Genomic DNA, 16,449 nt, shown 5'->3' with positions numbered 1-16,449 from the left:
TGGGTGATGAGGGTTTTCGCTATCCTCCCACCTCTGTAGCAAAAGTTCCATTGCCTCAAACCATGCTGTATTCTTCTCAACATCTCTGCATCCCACATGACAGCTGTTGATTTGATTGTGCATTGTAAGACAGTTTTATAGACAATCAGCAATAAGACGCTAGGGATCCTTCCCTTTAGCTTCCTGTCTAAAGGCTCCACTACTGAAAGCAAACACAGTTTAATTTACAGCGGTGTGTGCAGGGTTGCCTTGCCCAGTGGGGTCTTTGTGTGTTTCCTGGCTGTGCTTTGGATGCGGTTTATGTGTTCCGCCTGCGGTGCGAAGCATGAGCAGTGGTAGTCATCCTTCTGATTGTATTGCCCTTTCTGGAAAAGAAAGGCTTGTGAACAGATGAGTAGCATGTTATATGTGTTAGCAGATGGAAAATGAAAGTAGTTAATTGCTTTATTGGCAAACAAATGGTTGGGACGGGTCTTTGGTGAGAAAATGGACCCATGACACACAAGAAATAGCATTACTGGAATGTGCTGGCACTGACACAGAGGATCAGAAGGTGTCTCAAGCAGCACAAGTCAGATTTGCCTCTAAAAGTTGTCTTCTCAGCAGTGGCACAACCATCCAGTCCTGGCCCAGGCCCCAAAGCAGGTTTTACCTTCGCTCCTCTACTCAGAGTAGTTGAGCACATTCCTGATGATTATAGAAATTCCGCTTCTACCTTTATGATTGTTATAATTATGAGACCATTACATCCCTGTAGCTATCCCAGCTGAGAAAACATGATTGTGTATTGCAATTTAAGAGAAGAAAACCGCTGGTACATCCATATAAGAAATCAAAAATAACACTCTCACTGTGTTAAAACATTTCATTGTCAAGGTCAGTAGAAGCCAGAGGGGAATGTAAAGATGAGAGGAAAAAAACAGGCTTTATGTCCTCAGTTACACTCTTGTGTTGTGGTATGAAGAACAATTGGCAACATGTTTAGATGTCTGAACTTTAGTTTAAAGGGTGTATTATATCAATCTTAAGGTCAGGCTTTTGAGAGCTACTGTACAAGTGCCCAGAATGTGTGTGCAAAACGTATATCTAACCCTGAATCAATAACACATCCATGATAAAAGAAGTGAGCTATTGAGTTTGAAGTTTCAAGGTTCCACAGGAGAGGTCCACAAACATTTCCTCTAAATAAATGTGGTCTTAGGCTCTTTTCCTGAGGATGGAAATGCAGAGCGCCCATACTTTTGGGTGCATATCTCTGCCAAATGGTATGGAACTAATCTCCTCTGAGCTATTTCTCATTAGCGACGGGCCTCTGGGAGGTGCATCAGTGTGGACTGCGCACAGAGACAGGGAAGAAATGGTCTGTTCTTGCAGATGGGCTTCATTTAGTGTTGGGCAGGAATAACTTTCTGACAGTTTTATTGAGGGGAATGTCAGTGGAACTCTGCATGGAATAATTTCTCCACCATGCTGTTGTTGATTGATTGACACATACGCACACTCTCGCACACAAAACATGCTCCTGGGATCTATTCAAACCCAGTGGTAGCCTAGATGCTGATGCATCACTGCTGTAGTGCTGTGCTGGGATCACTGGTTGCTCAGCAGTGCTCTGTGTAATCTATCCGTTGACTGATTAACATTCAATGTCCGTGAGGAAGTGCCGTTAGCACTTTGAGAAGAAAAGGAGCACGCTGATTCAAGCTTTTGGTTTGAAGTAGGACCACAAATCATGTTTGCTTTGTATGGTGAAGGCGTGATGAGTAACCCAGGGTATCTTCCTCTGACTTTCCGCTCCAGAGATCACAGAGCCTGTCTCTTCAGAGATCCCTAATCTAAACACGGAGTCATTTCCCCAAAGTGCAGGGAAATGGATGTGGCCCTACCTTGACCTGCACTGGAGGGTGAAGTTGTTGAAAAGCTTGCACTGCTTTTTACATGATGAAGAATGAAAATCACTTGTGAGGTCTAGATACAGTATATACATTCAGTTTAAAATACATACAGTATATATTTATTCGGCATAAGAGCACTGGAAGCATACGTTTTACAGTCTTTTTTTCTTTATTTCATCAATAGAGTGTTTTACTACAATGGTGGTGATTAAGAAATAGTATCCGACATTTAAAATAGGGGTGAACAAAATAAAAGACATGCAACTACACATTTTTGTGTCCGTTTTAAGAGGAGATTAAATAATATATAACGACTTGGCCACCCTGACATGCTTACACTGGGAGTTCCACAGCCGGGGGGCGCGAGCTGAAAAGTCACAGTTCTTTCCTGTTATTTCTAAAGACACAAATCACCAGCATCACACAGCTTCCCCTCGTAATACCTCTGGACCTCTAGAGATTTATTCCTTGTGGATGTTGCCAGTGACTGGCTGGGACTCTTCCGTAGAAGACCAATACTCATCACCTCACCATGCATCTGAGCTATGTACGGCACTGAGAGCAAAATACATTTGAAGCTTGGACGCACTCTTACTAAATACCATTATAGTCATAAATTAAAAACAAGACATCTTTTGAAGATAAAGAACTCTGTTGGAATTGGACTCTGAGGTGTTTATTTGCACTTTGCAACCTCGTCAAATGGGAGCATTTTAACCACATATGTCCTGGTCCCAGCTCCTCTGCATTTCAGATGCATTTTTAATCTTTTAAAGTCGACTGCGTAATACCAATATCAATGTTTATGGTAAGTGTATTGAGATTAATTACTGTGGACAATCGTACCCTGGCAGCAAATTGCAATGTATGAATGAAATACAGAAACATCTACCACACTTTGACTCATAGTATTAATTTAAATAGATTGAGGAATATCTTGTTATTTATTTAGCTTTTTTGTATTAACCAGCATCATGATATGACTTTTTTGAGAATTAATTCTTTCAGAGAATAGGATTTTCTCTTGGTGCATGTTAGTTTTCTAATTGGGCCTCCATAACACTCATGTGATGTTTTATATGTGCTTTGAAGATGCTGTGTCACAGGAAAGGCACCCAAATATATCAGACCACATGAGCACACAAATAGCCTGTGTTTTGTCCCTAGAACTGGCAACACACACATTGTTTATGTCTTGTTTATGTCACTCTCATCAGCTGAAGACACAATAACACTTTTAATCACAAGTGTACTGGTCGGTGTGTTTCCCACACTTTTGAATATAATTAGTGGCAGCTGTTTGTAAAGACAAGAAACTCAAGTTATTTGTGTGTATGTGTGTGTGTGTGTGTGTGTGTGTGTGTGTGTGTGTGTGTGTGTGTGTGTGTGTGTGTGTGTGTGTGTGTGTGTGTGTGTGTTGGTGTGTGTGTGTGTGCGCGTGTGTGTGTGTGTCAGTGGCGAACCGTTTCTATCACAACTGGACCTTCTGTAGACACACACACACCTCCCGCAGCCGCCTCCCCCCCCGGCGTTATAATGTCCGTCTTTTCACTGAATTGTCGTCTTGAAAAGGGTACTCACAACAATTCCGCAACAACTTCATCTTCACCTGTTGCACTTGTCATTTCAACGTTAAAAACAATAAAACGGCAAATGAATTGCTTCGTCACATTCATCTAGAAAGATCCTCTACTTCTAGAATACCCTGGAACCGAGGGAACTCTGAAAGAACACGCCTTTTGGCTACAAATCAATATCTGATTGGTTGATCAAACTGTCAGTCCAAACGTACATTCAGTGCAACGGCCAATTCTATCAAGGATGTAGAATACCTTGGTGAAGGATATTCTACCCAGAGACCCAGAACAAGATCTGATTGGTTGCTTTCTTTTCTAACACAACACCACTGAAATGCGTAGTGCATGGTCCGAGAAGGACAAACAAATCAACGTAACACTGTAATATTACAGATCAACAACACAGATACGATTCTCATTTATTCATTTTATATACATTTTATTACATTTTATTATATAATTAAATCGATTTTTTGTTTGTTTTATCTGGATGTTCCAGAGTATTCTCTGAATACCTTGAAGGCCCTGATGGTTCGCCACTGGTGTGTGTTTTTGTATGATGGGTACATATGCTGTGTCAGCCTATTTGCTTCTCTCATTGCGTGGGTATTCGAGTTCAACACACTCATACACCAACAGCGATAAATCCTGCCCATCCGGTCAGGACTGCAAAATCTGCAGTGGTGCAACAACCAGACAAGATTGACATTGGGAAAGTGCTTCATGTAGTGAGAAAGAGAGAAAGAAAGTGCCTCGCTGTGTTGATGCCTGTTTGTGTACATGCCAGTCTCCTGTCCTCTGCTGACTAAGACATATCAGACTGCCTTCAGGCAAGAAAGTATCTGTCAAAGCAGACAACAAGGTCATCTTGCATCCCAATACAAGAAATGGGTGAATGAAAATACATCTTGATAGAGAAGCCACGTGAGAGAGAGCTGCACTGGGTAGGGATGTACTGTGCTGTCCTTATGCTGCTGTATATGCTGCAGTAAGTAGCCGGTTTTGCTGAGTCAGAGAGAGTTCACACAGCAGTGATGTGCTCAACGCTGCCACTTCCTGGCAGACTGTGCACACTGCACACAGGGTGAAGGATTGTCAAAGTAGTTGCAGGAGATGTCCGCCTCCATCACAAGCATCTGTCATCCATCATATCTATCCTTGAGTGCTCTTTGGTGTTTCCATAAACTGATTAATGGGTGCATTGTTTCTGAGTCATTGTGGTGGCTATTGGCTAAAGTTTCTGCCTTGACTTTGTATTATGGTAATCTGCAGATATGGCTTTGTCAGCAGGAAACATCCACTGTTCACTAACTCTCCACAGATGTTACTCCTACTGTTCTTTTGCTCTCACTTTTCCTCTTGCCGGACATTTTTCACATTTAGCTACTCAGGAAAATTGCTGCCAATGATGTGTGCATGACGCTGACACAAGGAATTGATTTTGAAGGAAAGAATTGTAGATCATGGTGGATACATCATGTGTGATTCAAGTGGTACACTAAAGTCCTAGTAATGGGGAACATCACAATGATTCCGAGTCTCTTGTGCTTTTGTTTTATTGACTTTATGTATGAACCCATCATGGAAATATACCACATGTGTGTAAGCTGATTTCCCCTCTCTTTTCCTTATCTCTTTCATAGAAAAACTCTACAACTCAACTGGACGGGAGCTACGGAGAGCACTATTTTCCCTCAAGCAGATTTTTCAGGTAATTGCTTCCTTAAAAAATGACATTTTTTAAATCTCTAGTTCACTACATCCAGTGAATTTCACGTTTTTCATGATATCATAGGTATTCTCCAAAAACTCAGTATTTCTCAGCGTGGGAAGTATATTCTGCTTGGCTTAGTGGCTTTTAATGTTCCTATGCACGTTCAGACTGTAACATGCAGGTCTTATACGGAGCGTGCACACATGCAACAGTGCACACTCACAATTGGACGTATCATTGTTTTTTTGAGGCAGAGTTGTGCTGAGAGTCTGCCTTCGTGGCAGCTGTGCAGTGTTCGGGTCTGGTCATACTTCACACACTGGATCGGGCTGGCCTGGCGGGCAGTGGGCCATAGAGGGGGAGGGTAAACCAACAGTAAGATGGAAAAGAGAGCTACAGAAGATGATGCAGTCCCAGAATAGATTAGAATATCTTACTTTCTTACACTCTGAGTGGCTTTGTGGAGTTTCCAGTGTGGAGAATACCAATTATTCTAGTTGAGGACTAAAATATCCACCGGGCCTGATATCAGTCTTACTTCCCTATGTTACAGTAGTGCAGTGCACATGTGCAATATAAGTTTTAAAAACACTGTCTTTGGTTAAAGAGTGATTGACAGGTGTGAGAGATGCATATAGTGTTGTCATCTAGGAGACATTGGGCTTAGCAACAGGACTTTGCACACAGTTTGCACTAGCTACAACCGAATGTAAACAAACATATTATGATCTGTTAATTCAGCTTGACTTCCTGTTTTATCAACTAATTGTGTGTGTTTTTTTGTTTTAAAGCAATGCTTGAAGCAACATAATGTCTTCATGTTGTCTATATAAGATACATATCATTTGTTCAGTCGTATAGTCCAGTAATTGTTTCAGGGGTTGATTCATTTCTTTATCACTTTCATGTATTGGTAAAAAGTCGTGTAAACTCTTTAACAACACCACCGAGTGTTCAAGCATTTTAAAATCTACCTAACTCTGAAGACAGTTGTGTAGTTGGAGAAGGAGGCGGAACTAAATACATCCTATGTAATTGTTTAAAGGAAATAACTATTAAAACAGTATAGTTTATTGCTCTGTGTATGATGTATGACGACTCTTCAATACTCGCTTTTTCTCTTTGACCTCTCTCCAGGATGACAAGGACCTGGTGCATGAGTTTGTGGTGGCAGAAGGACTGACGTGTTTGATCAAAGTTGGCACTGAAGCCGACCAGAACTACCAGAATTACATCCTCAGGGGTACGTCCGCTGCAGAACAGCACAGCTTTAAACCAATAAACTCAAAGAACTGTTTCCTTTCTCACACTTCAATTTACAACACATGCTAATGAAGGATGCTATCAATCAGACCTGTTACACTTCTCTTTCCATAAACCTATCCAGAACCACATGTGTTTACACACACACCATGTAAATTAATGATTGCGCTTGATGACCTTCTCACACTCACACACCTAAGGCGTATAAACAAACTCAAATGTGTGCCATAGATAATGTGGAAGTAAGGCCAAGTTTAGCAGCTGGTTAATTTATCTGTCCCATGTCGGTGAGGTCAGGGATCATGTGTGTTAAAGGTGGCAAGGGGCAGGGCAGCGTGTTCAGGGATATGAGGGGTCCAAGGGATTCATAGCACTCGCTGCAAGGTCACCACCATTTAACAGCCTGCTGTGAGAGGGCAGGTCACACATGCTTAAGTGGCCAATAAAGTTCTGGCAGGATATTGCAGGTCATAAAACAAATTTCCTCCTCCTTTTTCTTACTTTCTTTCTTTCATTTTCATTTTATTATGAGAAATGTGTTGAACTTATATTAGTCAACCTGAGCCAGAATGTCATGACGCTACAAAACAAAAATTATAGAAACAAATGCACACGCTTGGATCCAACTTATGTCAGAATCAGAATCAGAATACCTTTACTCGTCCCACAGAGGGGACATTTACATTTGTTACAGCAGAAAAGAGCCAAAGACAGTTTAATGTGAACTAAGAAGCATGCATAAAAAAATATTAACGATAAAAAAAAAAATGAATGACACAATTGACAAAATACACATCCTGTAACAGTTCTGAAGATATAGCAGCCAGGTATATATTTCAAAGTTATTAACGGCATATATATATATTGCACATAGTTGGTATTCAACAACAAGTGGTGTTATAGTCTGTGTTGTTATGTGTCAAAAGGTTCCATTTAACACTACAATTGCACAGCCCATACCTCTTTTTTGTTATTTCTTTATTAAACCTACTCAAAGGAGACACAATGTACTTGACTCTTATAATTTGGGGGCATATTTCAGATGACACCCCCCTCATGTTTATTCAATTAGATGTTGTGTATTTTTTTCCAACCTGCTCTTTGTTGAGCTGTTATTGTAAAAATATCAAAGAGCTAAGGGCGGATTTCTGTGACAAAGTACCGACGTTGCCCCAGGAGCAAGATATGAACATGAACATGAACATGACCTCCGCCAGGACTCAGCCTCTGATGTGTAATGTTTCATCTGAACTTGGCCTGGTCCCTGACAGAGATAAATCACATGGGGTAAATGGCCAAAACATGGCAGAGGACGACAACGACAGGCTTTTTAAACTTCAGAGTTGACCACATGTAGGAGTCATTGTCATGTGAATGATGAGCCCACTTCTCATATCCTATTTCTCCCTCTTATCGTGCTTTCCTTTATTTCCCTTTTACCTCACAGAGAATCCAGATAAAACATCTGTGTTTCTGTGGGACTCTCTTTATTCTTTAATGTGCTAATTTATCGCCCCATTTCTTTAGTTTCCCCTCATGTATCTCTATCACCATGAGGAACTAAACCAAACTACCACTCTCCCAAAAGCCCTTTTAACCTGTTTCAACTCCTGACCTAATTCCTGCTGACCAGCTGAGGAAATGTGGAGAGTAGCAGATTGCGCTCCCTTGTGAGCCATGTGTTGGAGAACACAACTCAAGCATGTGCAGGAACGCAGACGCACAGGTCAGAAATGTATAGGTCTGGCTGCTTTAGTGTTGATCACTTCCAAGAGGAGCTATGTCATAAGGACCCCAGGAGATGAGTACATTAGATGCCTGAAATCTTAACACATGTATGGAGAGGCAAACCAACAACCGTGATTGCTCTGGTATCGAGCATCGATCACCTCTAATGTGGGTTTTTTACTGTAACGTCTTTCAAGTTGAGGCCAGTAAAAGGGGAAAAGAAGAAGAAGAAGTAGGAATGCTGCCTTGAACCCATCTGTCTGGTGTGAATTAAAAACCTCCCGACTAAACAATCTTCCTCTCTTCCATGAATAGAAATCAATCTTATGGTTCTTTTGTAGATGAAAAAGAGCCAGTCACATGTGCGCACCAGTCTGCATGCATTTTTACAAGAACAGGTTCCCAGCATTAGCTCTCTGGAACATTGCCGTCATTGTGAATGCTAGTTCCTGCAGCTCTCCCAGCAATCTACACCATCTCATTTTTTTCTTTTTCCTCACTTTTTCATTCCGTCCTCTCAAAGCCCTGGAGGTGTCTGTGGCCCGTTAGTGCTTCCTCAGTGATGTGGGTATTTTCTGGGCCTGGCCCCCTCTCCGGGCCCCTCACACCTGGCTCGGAGGGCTTCCAGACCTGGAATCAGCTCCTTGGAGGCGTGCATTTTTTGGCCCAGGGGAAAGCTTGTATGCCTTTATCACCCCATCAGTGAGAAAGGGTGTGAGGTCACTTTTTTTCAGGGGTGCCTATGCCATCTGGTCCTCCTGTAAGCCTTACACTCTGGTGAAAGGCAAACACACAGGGGCCAAAAAGGTAATAGAGGGCTCATTAGGGATATTCATTTTTCAATTCTGAAGTAAGAAATTGCATGTTGTTCCTTTCAGAAATAAGATTTAACATCTATGTTCGTGTACCATCTTTTTAAAACAGTTGGTGACATCATAAATCTGTAGCTGATGAAGTGAAAAGCTGAGCAAAGGGTTCATACTGAATGTTTTTGTAGTTAAGAATGTTGTTTTTCAAAACGGCAGAGGTCTCGAGGGGTAAAGTGTTATTTCAAAATGTATTTATTACCATTTATTCAAACACTTTTTAGCTGCTCCGAAAGTCTTTGACCCTCAATCTCCAACTCAGGTTTTAAAAACGGATGCAACCTTTGTTTTGGGTCAACATTCATTCTAGAAACTACAAAATAAATCAAAACAAAGGTTGTCACAGTAACACAACACTGTTGACAGCACAGTAAGGGCTCCAACGGCCCTAAAATAAAAAGTAGATTGTGCCAAAAGGTCATAGATGTTTCTGCATTAGGCTAAAACCTTTTTGCTGTGGTAATAAAAAGATCCCTATGGTACTTATTATCATGAGAAAAATCAGAAGAAGAGTGAACAAATAACAAGGGGTTTTTCCTAGATCAACGTTCCACTTGTAGTATTTTAAGAAACGGCACTAACTGTGTTTTAATTGGTAACTGTAAAATGGGAGCGGCAGAGAGAGAGAGAGGCAAACCAATAACAGTCAACTTGAAGCAATTATTCCCTGCTTTGAAATGTTCCCCGTTGACATTTATCCCCATAATAAGCGATGTTTTTAACAACACTTTCTCTGTTTGCACTGCCTTAAGGCCATGCCTTTTCTGTCTGCACACTGTTGTTTACAAAACACCAGCCATCTCTAAGACTCATTAGAATCAAATTGGAAGTGAAGCTTCCGTTTTTAAAGCAGTCTTCAATATATTTTCATACATTATATAAATAACCTTCTTATCCAAAAGGCCATATCTCATCAAATGTTGCATTATGTACCTAGGCTTACATGCTATAAGTTATAAATGTGAATTTATAGCTTCCAAAGAAATGAGAGTAATGCTGCGAAAGGTCCAAAAGTATTACTGTATCAAATAAATCATGCCCATATTTCATATTGTCCTTCTGTCATACACTTTTCTTCTCTCTTTCTATGTGTATATATAGCTCTCTATCTCTCTCTCTCTCCTCTCTCTCTCTCTTCTGCTACCATGTTGAGATCCTCTGCTTTTAATGACACGTCAGTTATGATGCCGTAAGTTAAAGCACCTTGACTTCCTGGTTTCCAGAGGGAGCTGCTCCGAGGGCGTCGGTGGGGAAGGGAGATGTGCTAGTCAAGTGTTTCATTGCCTCTTAAACTGTCTGGGACCTGGAACACTGCTCCCAAAACAGCGCTCAGCACAGCTTTTAGTGTCACACACAGCGGTAACTTTAGTGGGCAGCAGGCTTTTTCATAAGAGCTCCTGAAACACAAGACCCCTTTTGTTTAAAGTGTTGTTGGTCTCTACAGTGTGTGTGTGTGTGTGTGTGTGTGTGTGTGTGTGTGTGTGTGTGTGTGTGTGTGTGTGTGTGTGTGTGTGTGTGTGTGTGTGTGTGTGTGTGTGTGTGTGTGTGTGTGGTGTGTGTGTGTGTGTGTGTGTGTGTGTGTGTGTGTGTGTGTGTGTGTGTGTGTGTGTGTGTGTGTGTGTGTGTGTGTGTGGTGGCATTACATTTTATATGTGGCAGATCAGCAAGGCAGAACATTGAGCCATGCCTCAATGCTGCAGTGTGCGGGTCAAACGTGTGTCACTAAACACAATAGCGGCTAATTCTTCTTATTCTCTTTGTTAAATGAATATTTTAATGAGTGATCTGGTGTTAGGTTGGATGTAAAACCTGTAGGGATAATTAACCTTTAAATATTTCTTAGATTTCTCTATTATAATGTCTAATTTCCAAAATATCATTTTATACTGGAATATTTTTTTATCTGGATTTTGAATCACAATCTTTCTGTGTTCAACTCGGACCTAAGTTCTAAAAATATTGAACAGAGCATAACTGAATTCTCTCCTTGCCCAGGCACAGTTGGGTTAACAGCGTTTGGAAGCTCTTGTTGGAAACAATGTGTATTGTGTTGTCTGGCTGTGTTATAGGTCTTTTTTTGTAGAAGGGGAGACCTTTACTAGGGCCCATCGTCTGGATAAACATTTCCATTCTGTCTGGGCTGTGTTTAAGAGGCTTCGTGCAAAGGCATCAATGTGTGTAGGCTGGTTATTGTAGGTGTGATTATTTCCTTGTTCGAGGGATCTTAGGTAAAACAAAATCTGAGATGGAAAACACAGGAACTGCTGACACACACGCAGACAAGCCCTGTGTTTGGTGCAAGAAGGAGATCGAATGCTTTGTCGTACCGATGGAAACCTTAACTCCTTGATTGTAATGAGATCCCATGGGAACATGAGATCACGTGCATCACCCGATCTCCTGCAACTCTCAGAGCCAATCACTGCTCCTGCTTCAGCTTTGTGCAATGCCTTTCTGAAAACACTGCATTTTCACAAACCCACACACAGTAAAGTATCCATGATGCCACTCTGATGCTCTGAAGTTTGTGGTTAGTTTGCTTTTGTTTGTCCCGGCAGAAATGTCAATACTTACCAGTTCTTCTTGTCCTGTTGAGGAAGCTTTATATATTTTCATATTTAATTAAGTATCCTTAAGACTCATCACTTTTGGTATGACTGAAAAAATACAACTTCTTTTGGCTTTGCCTCCAGCCTGGCCTCTCCGTATTAAATAGAATAAACGTTCTAACTGACTGACTGACAAACACTACTCTATACACTTTTTATACTATCTTGAAACAAATCAACTATCATTTTACCACCCTTTCCCCACAGGTTAATAACCACACGTTGAAAGAATATTCATGATGACAAGACTGTTTTATATGTATCTATACAGAAAACACAAAGGCTGTTGTGAGGTGTTTGGTTAGGCTTGGTGCTGTCCTCCCCCTGTGTCAGACCCTGCAGACCCCCACAGCCCCCTTCAGATCCCCCTCACTTGTTCAAACAGCTTGCATCTGAACCTTATTCAACCCCACCTGCTTGACCTACAATCTGCCCTTCTTTTTCTTTCCATCTATCTATAGTTTTCCGTCTGAGCAACCTCACTTGCACTGGAATTACAACCCTTCATTGTTTTACTGTAACAGAATTTAGAATACAAGCCAATTATATTCTAATAATGTTTCATTTTGTGTATTTCTCCATAGTTTATTTGATCATCTCTAAACTTGCCGTCTAAGAAACATAAACCATCATTTGAACAGAAATAAATATGTTTGCCTTAATGTAGCACGCAGGCAGATACAGTGAAATCCTCAGCACTGGGGTGCGTTTTACAGCTGATTCCTGTGAGCTGACGGTTTTTTGGGCCTGAATTCAGCACACGGCTGGCCAGAACCAGAGCCAATCACACCACTACTCTCTCAAGAGCAGTAAGAATTTACCGCAGCTCATCTTTCAGCCCGCTCTACGAGTGGGTGGATGTCTAGCAGCAGCTTTCCTCCAAAGTCTTCCCCACTTGGATGGGATGGGAAAAACTGGGCTTTCCCCAATTGTCCTAAAATGAGTTTACTGACATTCAGAACAGCAGCAGTTATAATCTATCAGCTCCATACAATTTTAAATAGAAAAGAAAATGGAGACGTGTCATATGTTTGAGCTTTTTTATTTTCCTCACAGGGTTGTAGTTCACTGGGCTCAGCAATGCAGGAGTTGATCAGGTCTGCAAAGCCAAACACTGGAAAGTCTCTCCTGCCTTACTTCATGTTATTATTCCATGAGGTTTGTTTGTTTGTCTTTAGGGAATTAGTTTGAGCTTAGACCCACAGTAAATTGTGTCGAATACTGGCAGACATGTATTCGGAGTGAAAATAGAAGCACCCCCCATTGTTTTACTGTACGGGGCTCGATTTAAGTTTGGCAGTGGGCGACTGGAATTTGACTGGCAGAGGCAGTTTGTCTGGCTCTAATGGGCTGGTTGATTAGCTGAACAACAAATGGACTGTAACCCATGAACATGTCTTATTCAGCTCATAATTGACAGTTGTAAACAGCTCTTTTTATGGTAGACTCTAAATGAGAAGCTAGCTGGAAGCCATCATGCACTCATGATAAATGGCAAAGGAAATCTTTCAGCTGCTCGGATAGATTTCAGTTATCTGTACTAATCTATGCTTTTTAATTAACATTGACTATGTGTAGCGCTAATGTGGTTGCTTCCACCAATACTGACTAACAGTAAAGGGGTCATGATATATTGTTATTTCACACGTCAGTGCTGTCTGTGTCTCCTTATGCGTTCCCAGAATCCAGTGTTGACACTAATCTTGAAATTAAAATAATTCACTATAATTAAGGTGACACAATAGAACAAGAATCTTCATAACAATTATTTTCCAGACTTTGCAGTAAACCACGTCCACATTACACGGGTACAGGGAGGCACACTTCAGACCTGAGTGCAGCCCCCTGCTAAAGCAGAGCATAATAACATAAGAGGCCCTAAATTGCACTGTATGGGATGGAGATTTGGCCCCTATCCCAACATCCTGATAAAATAAATGTTGCCCGCTGACAGACAGTTTGGCTGACCCAGTTTTGATAAATTCCCAAATGTAAATTAAACCATAGGGCCATAATTGTGAGTGGAAGGAGGGTGAACAGTTTTGTCGAGTGGACGATGGTGAGTTATTTCCTGCATCTTCTTAGATACGGTTGTTTCCTCTCTTTTTTTTAGTAGGTTGGCTCGTGTTGGTGCTGCCACCCAGACCTCAGAGTGCTTCTCACCTCGGCAGTGGTCAGGGAGCAGCCTTTCCTGCACATTCCTGCGGTTGTGGAAGATAATTGCTGTGGTTTATGAGAGGGAGAGGCCCAGAAGAAACACTTCCACCAGACCTCGGTTGCATTGGTTTTTACTTGGTCCGTCTCTTCCACACTATGGCTCCCTATCTGCAGCTTGATACCATTCAACTGTTCTCTTAGGGCAAACTTATGTTTGCCCTTGAAGGAAATAGACTGTGAGAGTGCTGTACAGACGCCAGCAGTCTCATTGAACACTTCCAAGTTTCTCTTTAGCTAAATCTTTCTTCCTTGGCTCTCTTTTCCCATAATGGCTTACATTTAAATTCTAATCACTGTGCTTTGAAGGCAGCTCATTGTCTGCCAACATCTCATTACGTGACATACATGCAAAGAGATTTAGCAATGTTATTGTTGAGCTTTGTGTGAGGTATTATCGAGCTGCTCATGATTACTTGTATCGAGGCCCACATTTTTGGCCCCAGATCAGTGCTTGAAGTAGGGGGTGTCCTGTACATACTCACCACTCACATGCTCTTCTTATTAACCATCTTCTGAAGTTATTGATGACTGTTTGTTGTTAACCTTAAAAACAATTCCCATGTTCTGGACACAAGGTCCCAGCTTTTCAGAAAAAGGCTGGGAAAGTTTGCCCTAGTATAATGATTTAATCTAACTTTAAATACCTGGACTGCAACTCTCAGGTCACTTTCCATTTTCCGGAGCAGTTTCACGACTAATTTAATCAGAAGTGTGTGGAAATCAGTTCTATTTGAAGTTCACAAAGGGCGATTACTCTCAGAGTTATTAGATGTTTCCTTCAAACGGTTTCTGACCAGACTCTTAAGGTTGCAGTTTCTCATAATGAAAGGTAATTTTATTTATTTCAAACAGTTGCAGTATCAGTTTACTTAACTGTTCACAGGGTATCATCAGCTTATGTGGTTTCTCATGCTCAAAGTTGAGTTGTACATAAATGGCAGCAAGAATAATTTATTATAATGAACCTAAAAGAAAGGTTACTCTGTGGTTCCTCGCGAGGTTCGTCAGTCATATCGTTTCTTAAGCTTAACTAATGCTCATTGAATTAAATCCACATTTTATATAGACATTTGTTTATATTTCACAAGCTTAAGTACAACAAATCCCGAATTCTATCGACAATATATTTTAATGATGTCTTAAAGGGCCCATGTCATGCTTTTCCGGTTATTACCCGTTCTCTTGTGTGTTATGAAGGTTTGTAAACGGTCTGCAGACTCAAAAACCCTCAAAGTAGCCTACACCCTGTAGCGAGTAAAACTCTAACACAGAACAGACCTGTCTATGCTGCCCCAAAACGCCTCGTTGGAGATTTCTCATTTTCCATTGTTTACTTCCTGGGTTCTGTGACGTGTCAACACCCAAATCAACAACAAATGACCGGATTGGCCCAAATGGACCAATCCGCGGAGTACCTCACACACACCAGGATCCCTTGGCTGGTAAACGCTGGTAATAGACGAGTTGGGATCGCAGACCCATTCTCACAGCGTTATAAACCTTTTTCTTACTCAATATTAAGCCACACTTATTGTTTTTACTTCGGCTGTGAGTGTTTGTGTGTGCTCAGGATGAGTTTCGCTTGTTCTCGCTGTATCGCCAACCCGGAAACCTGTCCGCTCCTCGCAGCAGCGGCGAGCAGCAACAAGCAGCAACGAGCAGCAACGAACCTCGCAACGTCCCGACCAATCAGAGCATACTGGGCTCACAGGGAGGTGGGGGGGGGGGGCAGGAGCTCCAACAAGCCGTTTAGGACAGAGAGTGAATACCTGGTGCCAGAGATGCTGTATGAGAAACCAATGCAATTTTGGAACATTGAACAATGTAAATCTATTCTAGTAGACCGCAACAATGGAAATATGATCAGTAGAAATGGCCATGACATGGGACCTTTAAATAACATGTGAGAAAAATCGGAGTCATTTGATTTTGTGGTTGCCTTTAGGGAACGATCAGCAAAGTCTCATCTATCAGCAGCTGAACATCCATGTTGTGTAATGACACTTTAAAATGCCTCATTAAAGCCACCTATCTTTTCTCACCCCTGTTTTCAATTGGACATTCCTCAAACCCTCACCAGATACTGTACACAGGTGCACACAGGAGATAGAAGTCATTGCTATGATGATACCGCAGGTCAGACATCGGCTACCCGTTTGAAAAGAAGTGTGTCGCACTTTACTCATTCAGCAAAGTCACAGCTGTGTGTGTCTGTGTTTAAAGAATTACCGTGACTAGTTATTTTAACCACTTTTCACAAAGTTAGATCATTTTTTCTACAAACCATAGGAAGCATTGGAGCAGCTGTACGTCATGTCATTACTGCTGTCACTCGTCTGTCAGCAGTAGTCCCATACAAATAGGGGGGGAGTCACAGGAGAGGGTGACACTCTGGCCCTCGCTGACTGAGGAGGTTAATCATGTTTTCATAAACACACTCTGATGTGGTCTGCTTTGATTCGCCATGTTGTCCAAGCCGCTGACTTGCTGTGACGCCCGGCTCTGAGCTCACAGCAGGAGAGGACTGTGAGGAATGCTCTGGCCTGACATGTTGTGAGTAATTAACCCTGATTGATAAAA

At 41.6% G+C, this 16,449-nt stretch overlaps 1 protein-coding gene across 3 annotated transcripts in view; it reads left to right on the top strand.

The window, feature by feature from the left end:
- fhod3b (formin homology 2 domain containing 3b) overlaps positions 1-16,449 on the top strand; it is a 90,275-nt gene that overhangs the window by 47,802 nt on the left and 26,024 nt on the right. For all 3 annotated transcript variants that reach the window (XM_034228341.1, XM_034228340.1, XM_034228339.1), the window contains exons 4-5: positions 5,116-5,183; positions 6,324-6,429. In XM_034228341.1, coding sequence (XP_034084232.1) covers positions 5,116-5,183; positions 6,324-6,429 — 174 coding nt within the window. The remainder of the gene's footprint in view (positions 1-5,115; positions 5,184-6,323; positions 6,430-16,449) is intronic.

Source organism: Gymnodraco acuticeps, unplaced genomic scaffold (genome assembly GCF_902827175.1).
Source record: "Gymnodraco acuticeps unplaced genomic scaffold, fGymAcu1.1, whole genome shotgun sequence".
Classification (NCBI taxonomy): domain Eukaryota; kingdom Metazoa; phylum Chordata; class Actinopteri; order Perciformes; family Bathydraconidae; genus Gymnodraco; species Gymnodraco acuticeps.
This window is presented reverse-complemented; position numbering and strand designations above follow the sequence as displayed.